General features: G+C 40.8%; 1 protein-coding gene across 2 annotated transcripts in view; it reads right to left on the bottom strand.

Annotated features, from left to right (window-relative positions):
- The window catches only part of ZDHHC20 (zinc finger DHHC-type palmitoyltransferase 20), a 45994-nt gene that overhangs the window by 18809 nt on the left and 5015 nt on the right, over positions 1–22170 (bottom strand). The window contains exons 2-3 of one of the 2 annotated variants that reach the window (XM_065640674.1): positions 6950–6976; positions 2504–2598 (exon numbers count right to left, since the gene is read on the bottom strand). In XM_065640674.1, the coding sequence (XP_065496746.1) occupies positions 2504–2598; positions 6950–6976 (122 nt within the window). The remainder of the gene's footprint in view (positions 1–2503; positions 2599–6949; positions 6977–22170) is intronic. The other variant, XM_065640684.1, reaches the window with a different exon arrangement.

Raw genomic sequence — 22170 nt, 5'->3', positions numbered from 1 at the left:
CTTTCCCCTCTGTTGGATTACGGTCAGTTGGCAAGCAACAATGAAGACTCTACTTACAGAAAGGAGGAAGCAGGAAGACATTGCTGCAATTTCCCTGCGTTATTTCCTAAGCCAGCATGCAAATTAGCTGCCTCATATCTCACAGAATCTAGTTGTCTTCTATTACATATAGAATCATCCCAGTTATTGAGCCTACCCATCACAATCCCCTATTAAATAATCAGAAACTAGGATCAATCTCTGTGAAGAGTGAAATTAAAGTTTAATATTTTAGTCATCACCAAGAATTTGACTTCATTTTTTAATATCTGTCTCTAAGCTAAACATTTACTCAAATATGAAAACTGGAGATGCTCACACCAAAAGTTTAAGACAGATATGAAACATCGTGCCAGCAAACAGCAGTGCAATGTGCCTTCCTTCCTATTGCCCTTGTGAGTCTCCTAGGTGACAAGATGCCTGTCTCCATGACCTGCAATCAAGCAGAGGTTGCATTAAACATGAAATACTACTTCTAGAGGCAATTTCTATGGCAAACCATTAACGCACAGAAAGGGAACTAAACCCCAAGATTTAAAACTTTTTTAATTTGTCCAAGTAACATCATAATACTACTCCAAAAATCCTGGATAGGATTTTGTTTTTCCGAAGAGCTATATTTCTGTTCCAATTTCAGAAATCAATAGGGCCATGAGACCACAGTCTCTTTGGACAATGGCAGGATATGTTCAAAGCCATCAAAAGTTGGCTGTTACCACACAGCCAACAGAATTTCCAATGAGGTTCCAGCAGTTCTTATTGAAAACAGAAAGAGTCCCTTTGTTTCCTTCCTCCTTCTGGATCTTGTATAATGTTGATTGTTCTTTCTATGACAAATGTAAAGGGATTACACTAAGACAACAGCAGCTGCAGAATCTTTTTTTAGTTCAATAGTAAGATCACAGGATGCTATTTGTTTTACAAGAATGGCTAATTTGAATGACTAAAAATATATACATTTACACTCTTCATACAATGGGGAGATTCTGAAGTCAGGTTTTGTTTTTAAGTAAAACCAGCATAATGTACTCACTGGCACAGGAACAGAAGGGACTTGCCCAGAGAGAGAAAAAGTGGTCATTGGGTTTTTGTTCAGTTGGCTTTTGTGTGGGTTTTTTTGTTGTTTGGTTTTGTTGTGGGTTTTAAAAATCTTTTTCTTTCTTTTGTTTTTAAAGCTAGCTGCACAAGAAAACTATATTAAATCTGTTCTACCCCCTCACTTGATATAGGAAATATTAATGACATGCCATATGCCCAAACCATCCCTTTCACTCACTGGATATTAAAAGCTTGCTATGACACTACTGTAACTACAGGATAAGTACTGTCAGAAGTTTTCTATTATTGAAAATCCAAGCAGACGGTAAAAGTTACTAGGCATTAGCATTATGAAAAGCTCTAGTTCATATAGTTTTACAAAACCTGGAATAACAGGGTTCCAGTCACATTTCAATGAGCTAACCTGCTTTATCATTTTCCTATGGAACTATCCCAGATAAAGTCGAAACGAACCACCCTGAAGACAAATCCCTTTTAATGTTTCAGTTTAACTATTCAAGACTAATCTTTTTGCTTAACTAAACAGTAGAATAGTCTTTAGCCTTTTTCTACTTTATATTCTGTAGCTTTCTAAGATACAGATCTCTAAGCCATAATTAAGCACTGCAGAACAGTGTTTGCTTTTCCTTAGAAGCATGATTTTAACCCTTTCCAAAAAGATTTAAGGTTGACATTAGCACTGACAGTCAGTCTTGCCAAAAATAAAAATTAAACTCCCATAGAGCAACCAAAACCTCAAACAGTTTAGCCAATTTAAAAGCTTTATAAAACCAAGGAAGGGAATAATTTTAAATTTGGTGCCAGAGTTTAATCCTTACATACACACTCATGAGAGAAAATAGAAAACAAGGTAAACCATCTCAGGCTTATTGCAATTAACACATCTTTTTCAAAAGAAAACTTCTTAGAGTCATCATGCACTCTTTTGCCATTATGTAAAGCTCCTTTATATATTTATTTCTCAATTGTCACTAAACCTTAATCCTTGACTTAGTAGTAAGTGGTTCAGTCCTCCAGGTTATGAGCATACATGGAACTACTACGTTTTCTTACTCAAAGGCCAAAACTGCCCAAAATGGAAATATAAAAAGGTTGTCACTGTATTTATAGCTTTTAAAAATTCCAGGTTTCAAGCAAACTAGTTCATAGCAAACCACTGGACATGGCTGTCAAACTTTTGATGAATTAAAAGCACACTGCATATAAGGAAATGTCATTACACGAAGTGTACACTATTTTAACAGCAATTTGATAATTTTCATTCACGATACACTGTCATGCTGTTCTATTTTAGATAATGAGAAGGGAAAGGTGAATCATGCAGCACTGCAAACAAGTTTCATCACTGCAAACATTTCAGCTATTTATGAAAAAGGCATTGACATTTTTCTAATGTTATATTTACCTCCTTAGAGGGGGATGCAGGAGATGTGAAAATTGTCTTCCAATAGGACCATACAAACATGACAAATGACAGATGAAAAACCACAAGGTAGACAACTGCAATAAAATACAAATAAGAGTTGGGTGAATATACCTGAAAAGAACAAGAAACAAAATCCCTCATCTTTGATGGGGGCTAAACTACTACACTACGAATCACCTCATAAAATTAAGTTATGTAAAACCCCCTTCCCTGCCTAGACTTCGCAGACTAGAAGTACTCAGTGGGAAAAAAGAAAAATCATCAAATTGCCAAATGTGATGGTTGCTATTCCTCAAAAAAATAATGTAGGGTTTTTTTGTACAACTCCAAAACAGGCTTTGAAGGAAAAAAAACCAATCACCTGGCCAACAAAAACCCCAACAGAACTGAACACAGATTCATATGTGACATGTAAGTGACTTTTTGTATAACGAAGATGCTACAATTCCATTCTAGATTATAGTATCATATTTGATAACTGACCTACAGAATTCAATTTAATTTCTACTTCTAATAGAGACAGCACAGTATTGTGCCATTGCAGAAGGCACTGGTCATCAGTGACAATAAAACCTCCAAACCAGGGGTTTGGAGAGGACTGCACTGCCAGATGAGAGCTGTCTGCAAGTTAAAAATTATCTGGTCGTCTTCTTTCAAATCATCACAGGAATATAATCTGGAAGAGCTGTGCTATTATAGACACAGTGGCAACAAAATGTAGGTGGCTTTAGCAGGAAGCTCAATCAATTTGTGAATGGATCTGTGTGACCTGGTTGTCTTAAAAACCGGAGACCCAGACCTTATGACCCAGGAAGCTCCTTCTCATCTTCTTTCCTCTAACAGTTTATTTTACCACTTGTCAAGAGGAAACAGATCAGTTGTGCCAGAACAGCAAGCCTTAGAAAAGAAGTCACACTAAATATTTACATTATCTTCACTTATATTATCTTCAGTCGCAGGAAAAAGGAAACTTGACCTATTTTCCCGTGCACATAAAGAGAGTCCTTTAGGAAGCTGTACAACATGCTGCATGGATGGTATGGGAGCTTCTAACAGCTCTGAAAATGCATGTGCACAGTCACAGAAGACATGATCCTAAATGATCATCTTTCAGGATTTTCACTGCTTGTTACAGTAAAAACCCAAACAAACTGTATTTGAGCTTTCTTCAGAGAACTATGCTTTTTACCTTTGCATCTGACTTCTCTAACCTTACAGACAAATTGGGTAAATTTTCAGCTCTGGAGCTGACTGAAAATGCAAAGAAGCAAAATGTTTTTTTAAAGTCATCCTAAAATTGTCATCCTGACAGGAGAGAACTTGTGTATCAATCTACTAGGCACTGTATAATTAGAAATTATGTTTTATTAAAAACATAGTATACACATCCAAACATAACGCGGTTAAGCAATTAAAGCATGAGAAAATGGTTTGGAATAATGGACACAAAATTGGAGTGGAATCAGCTGCACAGATCAGAGCTTTGGGAGAGAAGAGGGTGAGAGGAGTTGAATAGAAGGAAAGAGAAAGTGATATTCAGGGAAGGGCAAGGCACAGCAAAACTAACACAGTAAACAGTTCTATTCTGTCCATAAAAATCACCCCCAGAACTCAATTCTTTTGAAGGGTTATTTTTAGTGCACACACAATACTTCAAAGAGCAGAACCTCAAAGTCTTGTCACAGGCTGTAAGTGCCCCAACACCACACAGAAGAACAGGCACCAAGGCTGGCTGCAGCAAGGGTACAGGTCTGTGCCAGTGCTACCAGTATCTACTAGAAAGAGGCAGCTGTCAAAGTGCTCTTGCACTTCTGCAATAATTGTGATCTTGCAATCTGTCACCTCGTTAAAAGCCAAGGGCCTGTCCTCCACAGCCCAGCTGGGGCAACTCAAGGAGAAGCAAGACTTTCCCAGCTGTTCCAGTGATGGGCACCTCTCAGTCTAGAGAAGGAAGAGCCTGCAGCCGGCAGTCCATAACCCGCCCTGCACAGAATAAATCCTTGCTTTTTTTTTGCCCCACTCCTGTGCTGCCATTCCTATGGCAATTACAGGTATCTGTCTTGTCAGCGCTCCCCAAGAAATGAGAGGGAGGGAATAGAACATTTTTGATGGCTTTACTTCGGCAGTCCATCTACCCACTGTTTTAGGCAGCAGTACCTTCTCTGCAGACTGCTCCTTGAAGCATCTTGCGTCAGTTTCCAGTACAAATATATACCAGCTTCATTCCCATTCAGGTCATTTTCTTGTAATCACAAGCTAGATGGAAAATACCTCAAAAATCTCAAACCCCAATATCTGCCAGTTTAGCCAGGCTCAAAGTCATGAGGAAGTCCTGGCTAAGTTAAGGGAATCCAGGATTCTTGATGCCACGCTGTGACCAAGTGAAGTCACTTCTCTTTAAAGGCACTGATGCATATTAGACCATAATTTATACCCTCAGGATGACAAAGTCTTCAGACATGCTTTTAGCATCCTCTTTAAATATGCTAAACCCTCCTAAGATTTGCCCTTAACATCCTTTTCTGAATCATTCTTAACACTTCTAAAACGGAGTCAGATTACAGAGAGGTAATAATCTATAACAGAAGTATATTATATTGTTAGGAAAGATTCAGAGTTGACTTTATTCCCCTCTCCTAATGGATATAAATCTAGACAAGAATAAGAAATTACAAAGAAATAATTAGCCTTAATGGGGTGAAGAAATCACCACTAATTTAATCAAGTTGTAATTAAATACTGGATCAAAAGGATTTCAACACTGAAATATGGAGCAAAATATATTTCGTAAGATGCACATTATTGATTTACATACCAATGTTACTGGTACTTTGGCCTTGTGACTCTTCTGATGTTATTTCCTGGATATCGTGAATTAGCTTATAAGAACTTCATAAAACTTATGACAGCTTTCATTTCAAATAAAAAAAAAGACTTCACATCTCATTTTAAGATCAACCCCCACAGTAAAGAAACTCATGTATGCAGAATGCCTGTGACATGCTTTGGAACTGAAGGTGCAAAAAGCATGCAGGTGACAGCTATTAAAAGCCTAACAGTCAGGTTCCAACGATACTGACAGTCTCATTATTTAATCAAGCATTTTCTCCTCTGGTAGATTTAAGAGCACCTGATTCAGTCAGACAGGCACCGTGTTGGCATTAAAGCCAGAAACGTGACAGGGATCATCGCTCTGCTGGCTTCCTTAACTAAGACATGGATTTTGCCTTTCTGGAAGAAACTAGAAAGTATAAGTCACTCATATACAGGTCAACAGTGAAGCACAGCTGCAATCTGCAGAATTTCGTGGAGTCTAGGTGAAGCCCAGCTGTGCATTGTGATGTAAAAACACAAGGTTAAGACACAGCTCCAATCCTGAAAGGCTTACAGCTTATTTTGGAGATTTTCCCACAATTTTACCTCTTCATAAGACAACGAAAGACAACAGATCCCATCGAGGTTCCTTCCTTCCATAGTGTTCTCCTGGGTGTTCCCCACCAGGAGGAAAGCTGCTATTAGCTCCAAATTCTATGCTCTTTTGCAAAAAATATTTAAGAGAGGAGAGCCTCTTACCTGTGACCTCACTCTGAAGACAGCCCTCTGTGCATAGTCAAACTACAAATCTATGCTTAATCTACTGCTCATGTCCTCGCATAAGCTGAAATAACTCCCAAACAAATACCACAGCAAACATTTTTTTTTCCTGTAAAAATACAAAAGTCTTACAAAAAACCCTCTGTATTTTGAACTCCTGAAACTGAATCATCCTTTAGGCTGGTTTTTGTTCACAATTAAAAGAAGCAGCAGAACAAGAATGCTGGATTTTTGTCAGTTTGTGCCTCTGTAAGTACTACTCACTATGGTATATACCTGCCAAAGCCAATAAGACGACAAGTAAAGTTTGTCAAAACAAGGCCTTGATAACTTGACCTGGAAATTTAAAATTATAATGTGAACCTTTGAAACGATTGTATTTTGCACAGTTCCAACCAGTCCTGAAGAACTGAGTTCTGAAGAATTTGGTAAGTTTTTTGGAAAATGGCAAGCAGTAAACCAACAATTCTTCCTCTTCCAAAAGTCTTTCAGGTCACAGGGTGCGTTCAACAATAAAAAGAAATTGGACTTGTGAATCTGCTGCAGTTACTTCTCTCTTCTCCTTTTTCTGTTCTTAGAAGGTACCCATTTAAAAATATTTGCAAACCTAAATCATAGTTGCATTCCTTACAAGTCTTGCCATTATCCCAAGCTTGTGGTACTAGAAGCTAAACAAACTCAACCTCACAATATTTACCTTGTTTCTTAGCGCTAATCTACTCATTACACAGAGCTTACACATAAAGGAGTACATTTAAATTCCACGTCCCTTAAGACTTGTGTGCAACAAAACTATTCACATCTTAAAAAAATATATATATTAAAAATTACCTTTTTCTGCAGTTGAAGAAATAGTAACTGGAAGAGAAAAAAAAAAGATATATGGTAAGTAAATCCATAATGAATCAAATGTTTGGCTATAAGTCAGATATATGAGACAGCTGACTTGTTCCAAAATGTACTTTAGGTGTTAGTAGAGCCTCTCTAACACCCTCTGGGGTACAACAGTAGTTTGTATTCCTCCTGCCAGCCCTTGAGGCTTGGTGAGTCAGTGGAGGAGCTGAAGAGATCCAGTTCCAAGCGAGCACACTCCTTTTCACAGACATTAATTAGATCATAGTTTATGGATGTTTCCTTTCAGATATGCACCTAGCAAAGTTTTCTGAGGCATGTAAACAACTAGGCCAACAGCTGTAGCACTGGAAAGCAGAAAACGAAACAAAGTTCTTACAGAAGACCCTGTGAAACTCTGTTACATGTAACCTACTTCACTCTCAGTTTTTTCCCCCACCACTTCTCTCTTCCTGTCACATGCTATTTTTGACTTCTTTTCCCTGACCTGAATTCTTCAGGCATAGTTAAAACCTCTCCACTTCCTTCTCTCCTATGTCCTCATCTCCTTTTAGCCCAACAGCAAATTCTGTTGTTCAAATCTACCTCATATACTGCCTGACTAGTACATCCTCCTGCCCCCAGGCTTCTCCAAAACCTTCGCATGTCACTCGTCAGTTCAGGTAAGATGCTGAACAGGGAGCTGCTGTACTTCTTGGGTTGCTCTGTTATGTCACTCCTCTTCCTTAGAAGCTGAACTCCTGAAATTCTACAAGGAAAGGATATTTTCCCAACTCTTCATCTTATACAGCAAATTTAACCTTCTGGTCATCGGCATGAGCAAAAGGTTAAGAGAGCACACTCTCCTACTGGAGTTCACCTCACTGCACATTGCCTCCTCTCATTCAGCTCTGACAGTTCTACAGTCTGTCTCTCTGCCAGCGCGAAGGAATTTTTTCCTGATTCACACCAGAATCTTAAATCTGCAAGGCTTCAGAGCGCATTGCAGACTCGCTTCTGAGGGGTTACTTTGGTCATGGAGGTGGCATGTGGCTCAGTTGACTGCAGATATCTACAGTAGAAGGGTTTGCAACTATATTATGCAACCATGCCTCTTTTTATAGTCAACAAGAGACACAATGTGGTGGTATCTCAATGTATAGATGACATATTTTTGTGTGGATTTTTTTTTTCCCCTTTCTCCCCCTCCCTTTTCCTTAAAATATCCACTTGGCACCCTTTTTCCATCCATGGAAGCCTCTAAAAGTTAATGGAAAAGGTTCCAGTTCCTTCCACATAAAGAAGAAAGAAATTACCATTTAGAATAAATAAGGTTGGCTTCAAACTAAAGGAGGTCAACCCTGAAGAATCCCTTCATTTCACATTAGTTATGCATACTTGCACATCCTCCTCCCATGTTCCTGTCTGAAACAGGGACACAATCCACACAGGAAAGCAGACCTGAAGCACACAATTACCTGCAAAGTCTGCATGTGAGTGTAAGAACAGGTCCAGCTGTGTCATGATACAGTCCCAGTACTGTTGCAACGCATGCTACAGGAGTCGCATTGTTTTTAAAGCAAATCCTATCAGTGTTTTAGCATGAAGTTTTATTAATGCGTTATTTCTCTAGTTAAAACTTTTCAACACAAGAAGAAAATAAAATCATTAAAAATGTGAAAATTAAAACAAGCCCACTGAGTAGGGTTGTTTGCTCAATTAAAAAAATAATACTTAAAGTACTTCAACTTAAGTATTGTCTTTGGCTCCTCATGTGTCTTAAGTAAAGATCTTTGCACACGGCTGGACAAACGTGTATTTCCCTAGACAAGAAACACAAAAAAAGTTCTTAATTATCCTCTAACGGGTTGGGAGAACGTCATAATCTATAAAACTACAGGAAAATTTTTGTAAGCACTTCTGGTTAAAGAGTTCCATGATCTGTAGCATCATTTCTGCTCTTGGTGCAAAACAAAATTGTGAGCCAAATTTGATATTTGAATACTCAAAATAATGAACAGTCTTTACATGCAGAAAAAAAACAAGCTGAAGATTATAGTACCTGTGAAACTTCATCAAAAAGATCCCTAAATAAACTTCATAAAAATTAATTAAAGCTTCACAGCACCAAAAGATAATATTCTCTTTCATACCTAGGTCCCTTAGGTCAGAATGCAGTTATCACACTATGAAGAACAATTTTAGTTTGGCAAACTCCTGCAGCTAAAAGTCAGCACCTACACACTTGTGATTTTCATCCTGTCTTATCATCCTGAGATGAATTAAAAATAAAATATGGCCAGTTCTCTTCTGCCTCCGAAGTTCATCCAAGTTAAGTGTTCTGTTTCTGTCCTTTTCATTGTTGCTATTTCCATTGTCAGATAGACTAAATCACAATCCTACTACTTGTCCAAATTCACTCAGCAAATAACAAATCAACAGTTTTACAGGATCTTTATACTACAAAGAGAAGCCTTCCTTTAAATAAGTTAACATTTAATCTTTACATAAACCAGACCTTTAAGTATTTGCCAGGCTGGCAATGTAACAAGCAGCTTCATACCATCAAGAAATCAATTCTAGCTTTTGAACTCTGGTTCAGGCAAAAAAAACCCAACCAAACAACAACAAACAACACAGAACAAGACATTACCATTGTGTCCCACTCTCCCTGGCCTGTAGTTTAAGTTCCAAGCTTAACTCTCTATTGCTTTTCTCCTGTTAGATATTGCTGTCAGCTTCCACTAAATTAATAGCATTTTCACTTTAAACATTTCTAAAACACGTTTTATTGTTTGGGGAGGGGATGAGGGAAAAATTAGCGCTGCCCTTTTGCCTCCTGATATTTTTTTGAACAAAATAAGCACTGCATATGATTTATATGTTAACCTCAGGATGCAACAAAACTATACACTGGATACAATGCACTAGCACAAGTTAGTGCCTTCAGTACTGCAGTCAACGCAAGCCTGCCCATATTTCAGAAATGCAAGCATTGTTCTTTTGAGGATTTTAAAATATATCCCCACAGTCTACTTCTCAGCTACAAAGAGGCAAAATAAGAGAAAAAAATATTCTTAGGATTGGCTTCTTAAAATTAAGTTTCTGGTTTCTCAATCAGACTTACGAAGTTCCAGCAAGATATTGCTGGGGAAGGACAAAAAAATATGACTAGACAGTGCAAGCTGCAGTTCACTGCAAAGAGCTCAGAAGCAGGCGTTCACATGCCCACGCACACACTGAGTTGCCACAATGGCCTCATAATTTCAAAGGATTCAACATCTCAGCGTTACAGCGCCGAGCAAGGCAAACGAAGTGAACAAGCCCTGTCTGTCTGACTGCAGCACAGGGCTTTACTTTGGCTGACTCAGGGGTTCCAAAATCGGCCCGACTGAGGAAGGAACACAACACAGCCTGTCAGTGAAGAGAGGTCTACAGGCCTACACTGAACTTCACGCTGCTGCCGCTTGTCCAGGGCTGCACAGGCCCAACACACTCTGCGTCCTGCACCACCAAGCAGCTCACACATTAAACCTCCCAGCGCTTTGGGGTCACTGCAATATGAAGTACACAAAACTAAGTGTGTGGTTTTACTTTCTACACAATACTACCTCCAAAATACATGATATAGCCTTTTATCAAGTTGGATTCAAACGTACTTTTTAACTTAGCTTAGAGGACAAGCAGAAATTTCAAGTTTGGCTCTATCAGAGGAAGAAGTTGTCTTAGTTCTGATTTAGACACCTAGCATCACCCCTGGCAGGAAAGACACTTTTTTCTTCATGACCCCAGTTGTTCCTTACACCTCCTTCTAGACACTCTTCCTTACATTGTTGTCTGTTATCTTGCATCTCACCTATGTCACAGGAATCAAAGAGGCGGAAGCCTATAGATTATCACAGGAAATAATCCTGCAGATATAGGGACATCATTAGTTGTATAACAAATGAGAGTGGGGGAAAATGTCATTTGTTGGAAGCATTCTTCTTGAAGTACGAACTGACAGAGGAGAAAGTTTCAGAAAGCCTTGGAGAATTTTTAAAGCTGCCTCAAGGAAACCTCCCAGAACATCTTGGAAGAACAATATGTTTAGGGAGCTGGTCTGCTTTCACTTTCAGGTTTATTTTCAGGATTGCTATGAAGCGTTCAAGCATGTTCCGAATCACTACATAATATGAAAAAAACCCAAATCTCTCTATTCTGAGACAAAGAGGTGGAATGATCTGCCAAGACATTGAAGGGGCATGCTAAAAGAAGATGCATTCACCTTCAACCTTGGAAGAAAACAAACCCTACCACTCTACAAACCCCACACACCACATCTCCCTACTCCCCTAAAAGGCATATTCCAATCAAAGCCAGATATGCATCTTGCAAAGCAAAAAATTAAACTGCAAATAATATAGAAGTATAGAAAAGGAAAATAACTGATCTTGTTACTGATGTGCTATGTTTATTTCTCCCTGCCCTCTTCCACGATGGCTCCATGCAGGACTCATACTTTGGGTATTACAGCCTTTCCATTAATTTCAAGAGTAACATTCACATTTTGGCTGACATTCCTCATGGGTGGGAAGAAAAGAGCAAAAAATGTGCAGTTGCATCCCTTCAGCAGAGGTACAGCCTTAACTTTTCTCTGGTTTTAAGGAAAAGGGTTAAAATACATATATACATGCATACACACACACGTATTCAGAAGTTACCAGTACTGAAATTCAACAGGAACTCCCCATGGGCATTACCCTGTCTGCAAAGGCAAGCACTGCTGACATTATCCCAAGGTTTTCATTTTTTCAGAGAATGACATTTAATTGAAAGTATAACTTAGAATGATGGTAACATAATTCCCATTTGCAAATGCAGACCTTAATCACTCACAAGATGGTAGAAACATCACTTACTGACACAAGTGGGACAATGAGTGAATTTCCTTGAGCAAATACTCATTTGACTTCTGTTACAAGACAGTGCCAGGGCACGAAGACCTTAGCACCTCTCCACTGTTCTCTAAAAGCCATAATTCTGTGACCTTTCCACACTGAGCTATTTCTTATTTCCTGACTGGCAGGCACCCACTAGGTGCTTTCCTCCCTAAGCAGCAGGGAGTTGTTTTTAGACAAATGACTCAAGATGACTGAGTTGACAGTATCATGTAGCCAAAAGCCAACGCAGGAAGATGTTGCCAGGTCCCTGCTGAAAGGCTATGGGGGCCCAGGAATCGTGCACATGACTTGCCACCAGCTGGAAGGAACATCCTCTGCAGCAATTTGAGCCGCGTGAACCTAGAATTGTTTTATCTTCATATTAACATAGATTGACTACTTATTTTACTCCAGTTCTCCAGGAATAGGACACAGGTTCCCCGTCAATGCACTGCTAAGTCATTCAGAAAGTAATGTTTTAGAGAACAGCGAGGCAGGAGTGGTGACTCCGCAGGCCTTGGTGCTGCGCCGGCATGAAGACACATGTGTGGCACACGACAGACCCCAGTGGCAGCACTGCCTGGGGCTGATCTGCAGCGCGGCTGCACCGCTGCCCAGGTCTAACACAACACTTGTCTCGGAGACACAACCCGTGGTGGACAACTCCTGCTGCAACTCTTGCCCACTCCTCTGTGGCAGAGAGACGTGACAAAAGCAAGAACTTGCCTTCCCAGGCACTTCACCTCAGATCTGAGCTGCCACTGAAGGCAAGTTTGAGTGACCACAAACTGCGGGGAATCGCAGTGATGAAGAGTGAATGGCAGTAAACGGCCTCTTGCTGTCCTGGGTTACACACAGTCAGTCTTGAGGGAGGAAACTCTTCCAGGGCCACCGATGCCTTAAAGCAGAGCAGCCCTTTCCACCAGCACACGAGCTAAAGCCCAAACTCCTCATGCACACTGTGCACACCAACAGCACGGGAGTGAGCCCCTCTGCAACTTCAAGGGATGCAGATGATACCTTTAAAAGCACTGCAGCGAGGGGAGAGGGAAGAAATCGAGGGTGGAAGGAGAAAGGAGGAAGAAAATGCAGCCAGCCAAGAGACACCTCCCTGCAAGGGAGATGCTCTGTTGTTTACAGCCACCAAATTTTCTGTGTTCATGACTGCAATGCCCATTGCTACAGAATTCAAAGCAGCATTATCAGGGACGGGTAAAAAAATTCATATTTCAAATAGGGCAGTTCAAGCTGCACTGCAGACCCTTTTTATTATTTGTTACCAGCCACCGTTATGACTTGTTGTATGGTTAAAACTATATTAACACAATGGGAAGAATATAAGGCTGTTGTCAGAGGATGTAGGGAGGCAACTAGGAAAGCTAAGGCCTCCTTAGAGTTAAACCTGGCAAGAGGGGTCAAGGACAACAGGAAGAGGTTCTTCAAATACCTGGCAGATAAAACTAACACCAGAGGCAATGTAGGCCCACTGATGAACGGGGTGGGTGCCCTGGTGACAGAAGATACAGAGAAGGCAGAATTACTGAATGCCTTCTTTGTCTCTGTCTACTCTGCCGGAGGCTGTCCTGAGGAGCACCGTACCCCTGAGGCCCCAGAGGAAGGCAGGGAAATGGAGGAGTCTGCCTCAGTTGATGAGGACTGGGTTAGGGACCAGTTAAGCAATCTGGACATCCATAAATCCATGGGTCCAGATGGGATGCACCCGCGGGTGCTGAGGGAGCTGGCTGAAGTCATTGCTGGACCGCTCTCCATCATCTTTGCCAAGTCTTGGGAAACGGGAGAGGTGCCTGAGGACTGGAGGAAAGCAAATGTCACTCCGGTCTTCAAAAAGGGCAAGAAGGAGGACCCGGGCAACTACAGACCGGTCAGCCTCACCTCCATCCCTGGGAAAGTGATGGAACACCTTATCCTTGGTGCCATCTTAAGACATATCAAGGATAAGAGGGTCATCAGAGACAGTCAACATGGCTTCACCAGGGGGAAGTCGTGTTTGACCAACCTCATAGCCTTTTATGAAGACGTAACAAGGTGGATTGACGATGGCAGAGCAGTGGATGTGGTCTACCTTGACTTCAGCAAAGCATTTGACACCGTCTCCACAGCATCCTCACGGCAAAACTGAGGAGGTGTGGACTGGGCGATCGGGTAGTGAGGTGGACTGCAAAATGGCTGAAGGAGAGAAGCCAGAGAGTCGTGATCAATGGGGCAGAGTCTGGTTGGAGGCCTGTATCTAGTGGAGTGCCTCAAGGGTCAGTTCTGGGACCAATACTGTTCAATATATTCATCAATGACTTGGATGAGGGAATTGAGTGTACTATCAGCAAGTTTGCTGATGACACCAAGCTGGGAGGAGTGGCTGACACAGCAGAGGGCTGTGCTGCCATCCAGCAAGATCTGGACAGGCTGGAGAGTTGGGCGGGGAAAAATTTAATGAAATATAACAAGGGCAAGTGCAGAGTCTTGCATCTGGGCAGGAACAACCCCAGGTTCCAGTACAGGTTCGGGAATGACCTATTAGAGAGCAGTGTAGGGGAAAGGGACCTGGGGGTCCTGGTGGACAGCAGGATGACCATGAGCCAGCACTGTGCCCTTGTGGCCAAGAAGGCCAATGGCATTCCTGGGGTGTATTAGAAGGGGGGTGGTTAGTAGGTCCAGAGAGGTTCTCCTTCCCCTCTACTCTGCCCTGGTGAGACCTCATCTGGAATATTGTGTCCAGTTCTGGGCCCCTCAGTTCCAGAAGGACAGGGAACTGCTGGAGAGAGTCCAGCGCAGGGCCACAAAGATGATGAAGGGAGTGGAGCATCTCCCTTATGAGGAAAGGCTGAGGGAGCTGGGTCTCTTTAGCTTGGAGAAGAGGAGACTGAGGGGTGACCTCATCAATGTTTATAAATATATAAAGGGTGGGTGTCACGAGGATGGAGCCAGGCTCTTCTCGGTGACAACCAACAGTAAGACAAGGGGTAATGGGTTCAAGCTGGAACACAAGAGGTTCCACTTAAATGTGAGAAGAAACTTCTTCTCAGTGAGGGTGACAGAACACTGGAACAGGCTGCCCAGGGGGGTTGTGGAGTCTCCTCTGGAGACATTCAAGACCCGCCTGGACGCCTTCCTGTGTAACCTCACCTAGGTGTTCCTGCTCTGGCAGGGGGATTGGACTAGATGATCTTTCGAGGTCCCTTCCAATCCCTAACATTCTGTGATTCTGTGATTCTGTGAATGCTTCCACTATAACAAGTAGTTAAGAGCAGCCAGAGGCTTGCTGCCCAAAAACCATTTTCCTGTCACAAAACCAAAGGAGTTTTATATTGAGCCAAGATCTTTTCAGCCCCAATGCAAAGAGTACATGCATAAATACAAACAGGGCTACAGCAAAAAAATTAGCATAATCAATGCAAGATACTCCTTGGGTACTGAGTTACATTTAGTGATGAATTAAGCTATGACAACTGAGAAGATTCTGCTGTATATTCTGGGAATAATGAATTCTGTGCTACCACTTCCACAGTTCAAAAATACAGCTACAAAGGCAGCTGACTTCTGGAACCCACAAAATTTTACAGACAACTCCTTATCTCTGCCTCTACACAATATTCCTGAAAGTTATACCAAAGGTCTCCTAATGGTTTTCTCATTGAGGGTGCCTGCACGTTTTAAATGACTTCAAAACCAGGAGTTACACTTGGTTAGCATGCAGGAGGATGTGTTGCCAGGTCTTAACCTCACAGTCCCAAATGTGTGTCCACACCAAGAACCACAATTTATTAAGAGATGTATCAGCCCAAATAGCTAAAGGTTTTTTCTGCATATGAAGTTAGCATTCAGCTGCAGCAACATACCAGGTTTGCTGTCCCTGAAAAGCCCTATTCCCTGAGAAGCACTATTCACTTTCAATTTACCATAACTGCCCAAAGAAACCTAATGTAACTTGATTTTCTTCAGCTATTTAATCACTATTGCCACTGCACATTCTATTTGCATTTTGAATGGATTTCAAACACTAGCATTACTTCTACACGCTCTCCTCAGCAGCTTACTTGAATTACTCAACATTCTTCATTCAGATCTTTCCCAAAAATTCTACTTCATCGTAACAATAACAGCTTTATCTCCCAGTAGTTTGGAAGTGCTGCACATAAGTTGTTTCCAACGTTGCCTTTAAGCTATCAAACACAGCCAAAAGAAAGCCTAGTTTCTTCTTAAAAGACAAAGAGAGCTCTTACTTGCACGAGTCAGTGAGCTGAGCTCCCTCTGGCACACGAGAGAATGGGAAAAGACAGAATTGGCAGAAAGACATGGAAACTCAGAAGCATCTGAGTGGAGCTAGCTTATGTCCACACCACTAATTAATTACATTTACATTTGAAGGAGGGGTATTTACACTCAGGCTGGCCAGATCAAGCTCATAGTAACACTACGCTCAAGTGTCTGGATTTGTGAAAAGGCTTTTTGTGTTAGTAGTGACTCCAGTGGTTCTGTAGTTAAGACACTACAAGGACACTTGCAAGAGATAGGAGATACAAACAGGATAATCAGCTGGTGTGGACAGAGTGGTAGTATCATACGTTGTACAGAGCTGTATCACACATGAGATGAGGTGTTCTGCAGGCAATACTAGAAACCATCGATATACTTAAAGTAAAGCAAACAAACACACCCTAACAAAACCACAATATACAATTCATTCTTGTAACAGATTTTTTCAGGTAATTAAGGAGTTAGAATTTCATTTCAAAAAAAAGAACACTCTTCACTAGTTTGTGGTTTTAACTGCCAGTCAGTACCTGCATTGAATATTAAGGTCACTCAAAGCTGAGTGTCTTAATGGCTCAGAACGCTATAAGTAAATCCATTTACTTCTGCTCTAGACAGATGAAAACAGAGCAACAGTCTTTATTTAACTATTCCACGCAGCTGAGAGGTATGAAGGCAGGAGAGTAGAGGTGTCAGTTCATGGGGAACAAAAATTCCAGACACAGCTGCTGTGACCTGCAGACATGAACCATTGCCTCATAGGGAGCCATTTTATTAATCAGGCACTCTTCTCTGCATTTGGCTTTGGACTCTTCCAAAATCAGTTGCCTATTTACAAGTCCTTCCTCAAATATTAGGACAAAATCTCCTTGAAAAATTCAGTAGATAAAAATCTCCTTGTAAATCTCATTACAAAGTATTAGGCACTCTGTTTTCTGAGAGAAGGATTTTGCTGCTGCCAAGTTCATTGGGTAATGGGAGAAACCAAACCACCCAACGAGCCGATCTCCTTTCATGCATTAGGTCACTAGATTCCTCAAATTAAGTTTTAATTTCAGGGGTTTTTTTGTAGCATTGGTCAGGTTTGATTGGTATTTGCCACCTGAGATTAAATTTGGAACCACCTATGAAGAGAAGAGCTAGTTTCCTGCAAGCAACACATTAACAACATAACAGCCAGTAATGTGATTTACATGAACTCCCATTAAGATATTAGTAAGTCAACCTTTTGCATTTAAGGAAGCTTTGAAAAATATTTAAAAACATGTCTATTAGTTGTGGGAAAGTTTAATGGTGAGGAATTAATGTCATCAACATACTAGATTGTAAATATTAATAAACATTTCATGTTATTTTTATTATTAAAATGGAATAAAGAAAGGTTCAAAGACTTCTCATGGGGATTTAGAGAATCTGTCCATATATGGCTCATGAAGTTGTTTGATAACAAATGCTGTCATCTTTTGTTGCTGTAGGCTTTGCTGCTTGTTCTTGCAAAACAAAATGTCACTCATTAAACCTTACTTGAACTGAAATATCGCAGGACAAACCTTGACTGTAGCTAAAGCTACTTCCTCTAGTTTCTTTGCAAAAAGGAAGACATAACCAGTGACTCCCCAGGAACGCAACAAAAGATCCAGGTGCTGCAGAGGGTAAAAACCATCAGGAACAACAGGACAGAAAGTTCTGGCTAGAGGACAAGATCAGAAGGACATGTTTTTTTGTTGCACCAGTTCTCCCTTAACTACCAGACCACTTAGGAACATGAAAATGTGACAGCACAAAGACTGCACGAGTCACTGCAAAGGGATTTTTGGATACTCCAGAAGAGCTATAGTAAAACTTAGAAAGTACTCCAGAGTAAACAGAGAGGCAAGCATACAAAAGAGCATAGCCTATCATGCATATAGCTCTCATTCAGTAATATTGCTCCCAGTAAATAAATAAATAAAATTCTAAGAGCTCACCTGCCTGCTGACCATTCGTCATGGATTCTTGGAAAGCATTAACTCAGGACTCTGTAAAAAGGTCAGCTGAAATACTATAAATCCTAACGTAACATGTGCCAAGGGAAGAAATGGTGCTGCTTGCTATACCTCAGAGATATATTAGGGCTCTCACAGCATAGCGTTGCATGTAACACAGCAGGACAGGCAAACTGCCTCGCAAGAAGTGAGTAGAGTATGATGTATGTATGACATCTACTGAAAGAATTAACTTTCGCTGCCATCTTCCCAAGAGATCACATATCCTAATACAGTTGCAAGAATATCAACATTTGCAGGTGAACCACTGGAGAGTGTCACACTGGCGAGAAATAATGTTTGTGAAGAACGGGAAAGTATTGCCACTAGTTTAATAAAGAAGTCAGAAACCAGAGTTATGGAAAGTTACATCAGGAAAGTGATTAGTTCTAAACATCTATGACTAGGTGTGAGGTGAACCAGACCCTTAAACCTGCTTCCTCCTGAGAAGCCACACAGAAACATAAACCAGGATGGGATCAGGAGATGCAGCCACTTGTCTGAAGACTCCAGAGAAGCCGTGCAGCAAGAGGAGAGCACTGTCACACAGCACGAAAGGAGACTGTCACAAAACCAGGCAGCTGAGGCAGGTCAGCGCTGCTCCTGATGCCTTGTATGTGCCCAATAGCTCTCCCAGACCATCAGTTCTGCTCACAAACAGGGAAGAAGGGAGAAACACAGGATCTTTACAAGCTTGAGAACGTCAGTAGAAAAAAGCCACAAAACAGGAGAAAGAATGACTGAATCTAGTGCTTAATGGTCTTCAAGCTTCCCTTTGTCTAAATTCGTATTTTGTCTAAATTCTAAATTATTCAAAAATTCAAGCCTACCCTCTGCACCAGATGCTGCTTTAGCTTTATCTCAGTGGGTATCTGCCCTGCAACACAACGAGTAATACCTCTGTATGTAATTACTAGGCTGAACTCAAGCTCTTTTTTTGTAAATAATTATTAAAAACAAACAAACATGAAATTTAAGGAGCAGCAGATTGAACTGATAAAAATATACACACACGAAAGATCCACATGAAAATCCTATGCAGAACTCGCATCCTTTTCCAGATACTATTAAAACAAACAAACAAAACAAACACAAACCACCCAAATGACCTGCATGTTACTTGCAAAGGATTTTTCAAAACAGAACATAAAACAAATTTTTCTCTGTTTTGAGTTCCTTTGCAATGTAAATCTGCATGTCACAAATCCATAGACATGAAAGCCTTCAGGTACCATCAATCCCAACATTGTGGAAATACACTTCTCTGGTTTTTTTTAATCCAAATTTGACAAACCTAAAAGCAGTGACTACTTGTCAAGAACGGTACAATAACAGGTTCTCTGCATTCACACTATGACAAGGTAGTAGCCGAGGCACTTAATGCAAGTTTTAAGTCTATCACAGACAACTGCAAACCAGCTTAAAATAATTGCCTGTTTAGCTTGCTTGAAACAAATAATGTCTCTTCCTCTCAAGGTTATTTAGAAAATTTTGGTTCATTGTCTTTGCAGCAGCAGCTTGCCTAATTGCAGACAAATTAGACTTCCATCTCTAAATTTTTTTTGGTCCCAAAGAGGCAAAAAAGAAAAAGAAAAAAGAAAAAAAAAAAAAAAATAAAAAAAATAAAAAGAGCTCGCTGCTTAACGCTTCACAAGAGATGCATAAAAATTCCCCACTCTGGAGATGTGTACACATTAGGATGCACAACTGAAATACCACAAACGAAAAAAACCCCTGCATAAAACCCTCACTTCATCTCTCTGTAAATCATATAATTAAAATGGTTTCGTGCTTCACATTTAAGACAATGCTGCACCATATATAGCATCTGAGACAGCGCTGCAGAAACTGCAGAGGCAAAGCATGCTGCTCTTGTGAACCCGTTTTCTTTGACAATCTCTTAAGACAATTTTAATAGTCAAGAAGGAACATGAATAAGGAATGGATGAGCCATTTGGTCTTTCAAAAAAAAGAAAAGCAGATGCTTGAAATGCTGCAGAGGAGGAACTTGATTTTTAGCTCAGCTAAGAGAAAACAGTCAAAGGTTACATAGGAGACACTCCACTGAGAACTGGGGGTGTGGAGGAAGCAGAAGAGGGGGAAAAGTCATGGGATCTTTTTCTTGATCCAGGACAGGTAGACTTAGGCACATCCCACAGAAAGCAATCTAGTGACAGCAGGAGGAGGTAATACTGGGGAAGTGGCTAAAAAAGCAAATGCATTTCACCTTGGTGGAGATTCAGCTCACACAGAAAAGTGGCCTGTGGTTACTTCTCAAAAGTTTCTATTTAATTTCATACATACCAATGAGAGAAATATGGATACTCTTGTCCTGTTACAGTAAAAATATGTACTAAGTGGGGAGGAGTTAAATGACTGAGTTGAAAACTCCATTTAAGCTGTTTCAGGAAACTCACGCACGTATTGTTTATAACCTTTGTAAGGAAAGTACATGCTAAACCAGCATAAACTCTTACCAGTTGCAGGAGACTGTTGAACAGAAAGAGTGGAATAAACACTGACGTATTGAATGCATAAAAAACGCACACCATGAACCCTCAGCATTTACAGGCCTAATATTCAACAGACAACTAGGATTTCTCCTACTCCTGTTTTCCATCACAGGCAGTCTCAAATTCCAAAAGTAAAAGCAAGTACAGTCCCATCCAAGTGTTTAACCTCAGCTCAGATACCCATCTTTGTAACACTGTACATTTTTTTATTATGGAAAGCATGTCTACATTAACTCAAAAATATGAGATGCTAAAGACCAAGTTTTCATTATTTTTCAACAGACAGCAGAACTTGAAGTTCAAAGTATGCAGACGGCCGGAGACATCAAAGCAATATCTACTGAAAATAGACACTTGAAATTCTGGTGCTTTTAACCATAGTGTCTTGTGGGAAAATTGGGAGCCTAGGAAGTCGTGGAGTAATATAAAACCCCTGATTAAAAATGAAAGTGCATCTTTAGTTCACTGATCTAACTAAAGATATACAGAAAGCTCCTACTGTTGTTACCAGAGAAAAATTTGAGAGTAGAAAAATTCTGGAGAAGACATTTTTCATTATCTTAAATACTCATACTATCGAAGCCCTTTCAAACCGAGAATAAAAGCTTTATAGCCCGCATGTAAAAGGCAATGTAGAAGCACTGCAGCAGTGAGTGATCACAGCTACAACAAAAGAGTAACACCACAAGCAGAGCTCCTGCTTTGGCTCGGATACTGGTGCTCAGCTCCCGGCGTTCCCTAAGCCGCTTCCCTCCCCTACTCCAAAGCCATCTTGCCCATGGACCAGTTTCGGCCAAGCTTTGAAACTCACTGGAGGTGTCACACTAGGTATATGCCAGTCAGCTTCACCAAAGCTGCTGGACCAGTAGAAGAGACAACCCACACTTCCTGTTAGGAAACAGCTGCTCTGACCTCAAGTGCTGGTTTTCTGCCTCACCCCCTGGCAAGCTGAGCAACACCCAGCTGGCCACAGCACCACAGGTCTTTTTGACCAAACGGCATCTAGAGATCAAGGAAAGATGCCAACTACTGCAGAGCTGTCAGGGATGGTTCAGCAGATACAGGAGAAAACTGATGATGGGGGGCTGGGGTGGGCACTGCAGACAGAGCACCAGGAGGGAGAAGAGGAGCCCTTCTGCTGGCAGAAGAATAGGAAGGGCAGACACAAAACAACTCTCCAAGAAACCAGGCTGACTAGTTCTGTTGCTCTTGGAATATTTTTTTGATGAGAGGACTGCCAAGAGAGCAGATTTCATGCCATATAAAGGGCACATGGCTACCCATCCTTATAAACCAATATAACCAGTACAGTGCAAAGCACCATATAAGAAGATAGATAATCTTTCTACTCCAGCCGAGCATCTAGCTTTCCAATATACTTGTATCCTGTCTGAGCACCTCAACAGGAATTCTACTAATTTATAATAAAAGGTTTTCATTTAAGGTGATCACATGCACACTTGAGCTGAGACACTGTAACACACCTAAGTGCA

The sequence above is a fragment of the Caloenas nicobarica genome, chromosome 1, assembly GCF_036013445.1.
Source record: "Caloenas nicobarica isolate bCalNic1 chromosome 1, bCalNic1.hap1, whole genome shotgun sequence".
NCBI lineage: Eukaryota > Metazoa > Chordata > Aves > Columbiformes > Columbidae > Caloenas > Caloenas nicobarica.
This window is presented reverse-complemented; position numbering and strand designations above follow the sequence as displayed.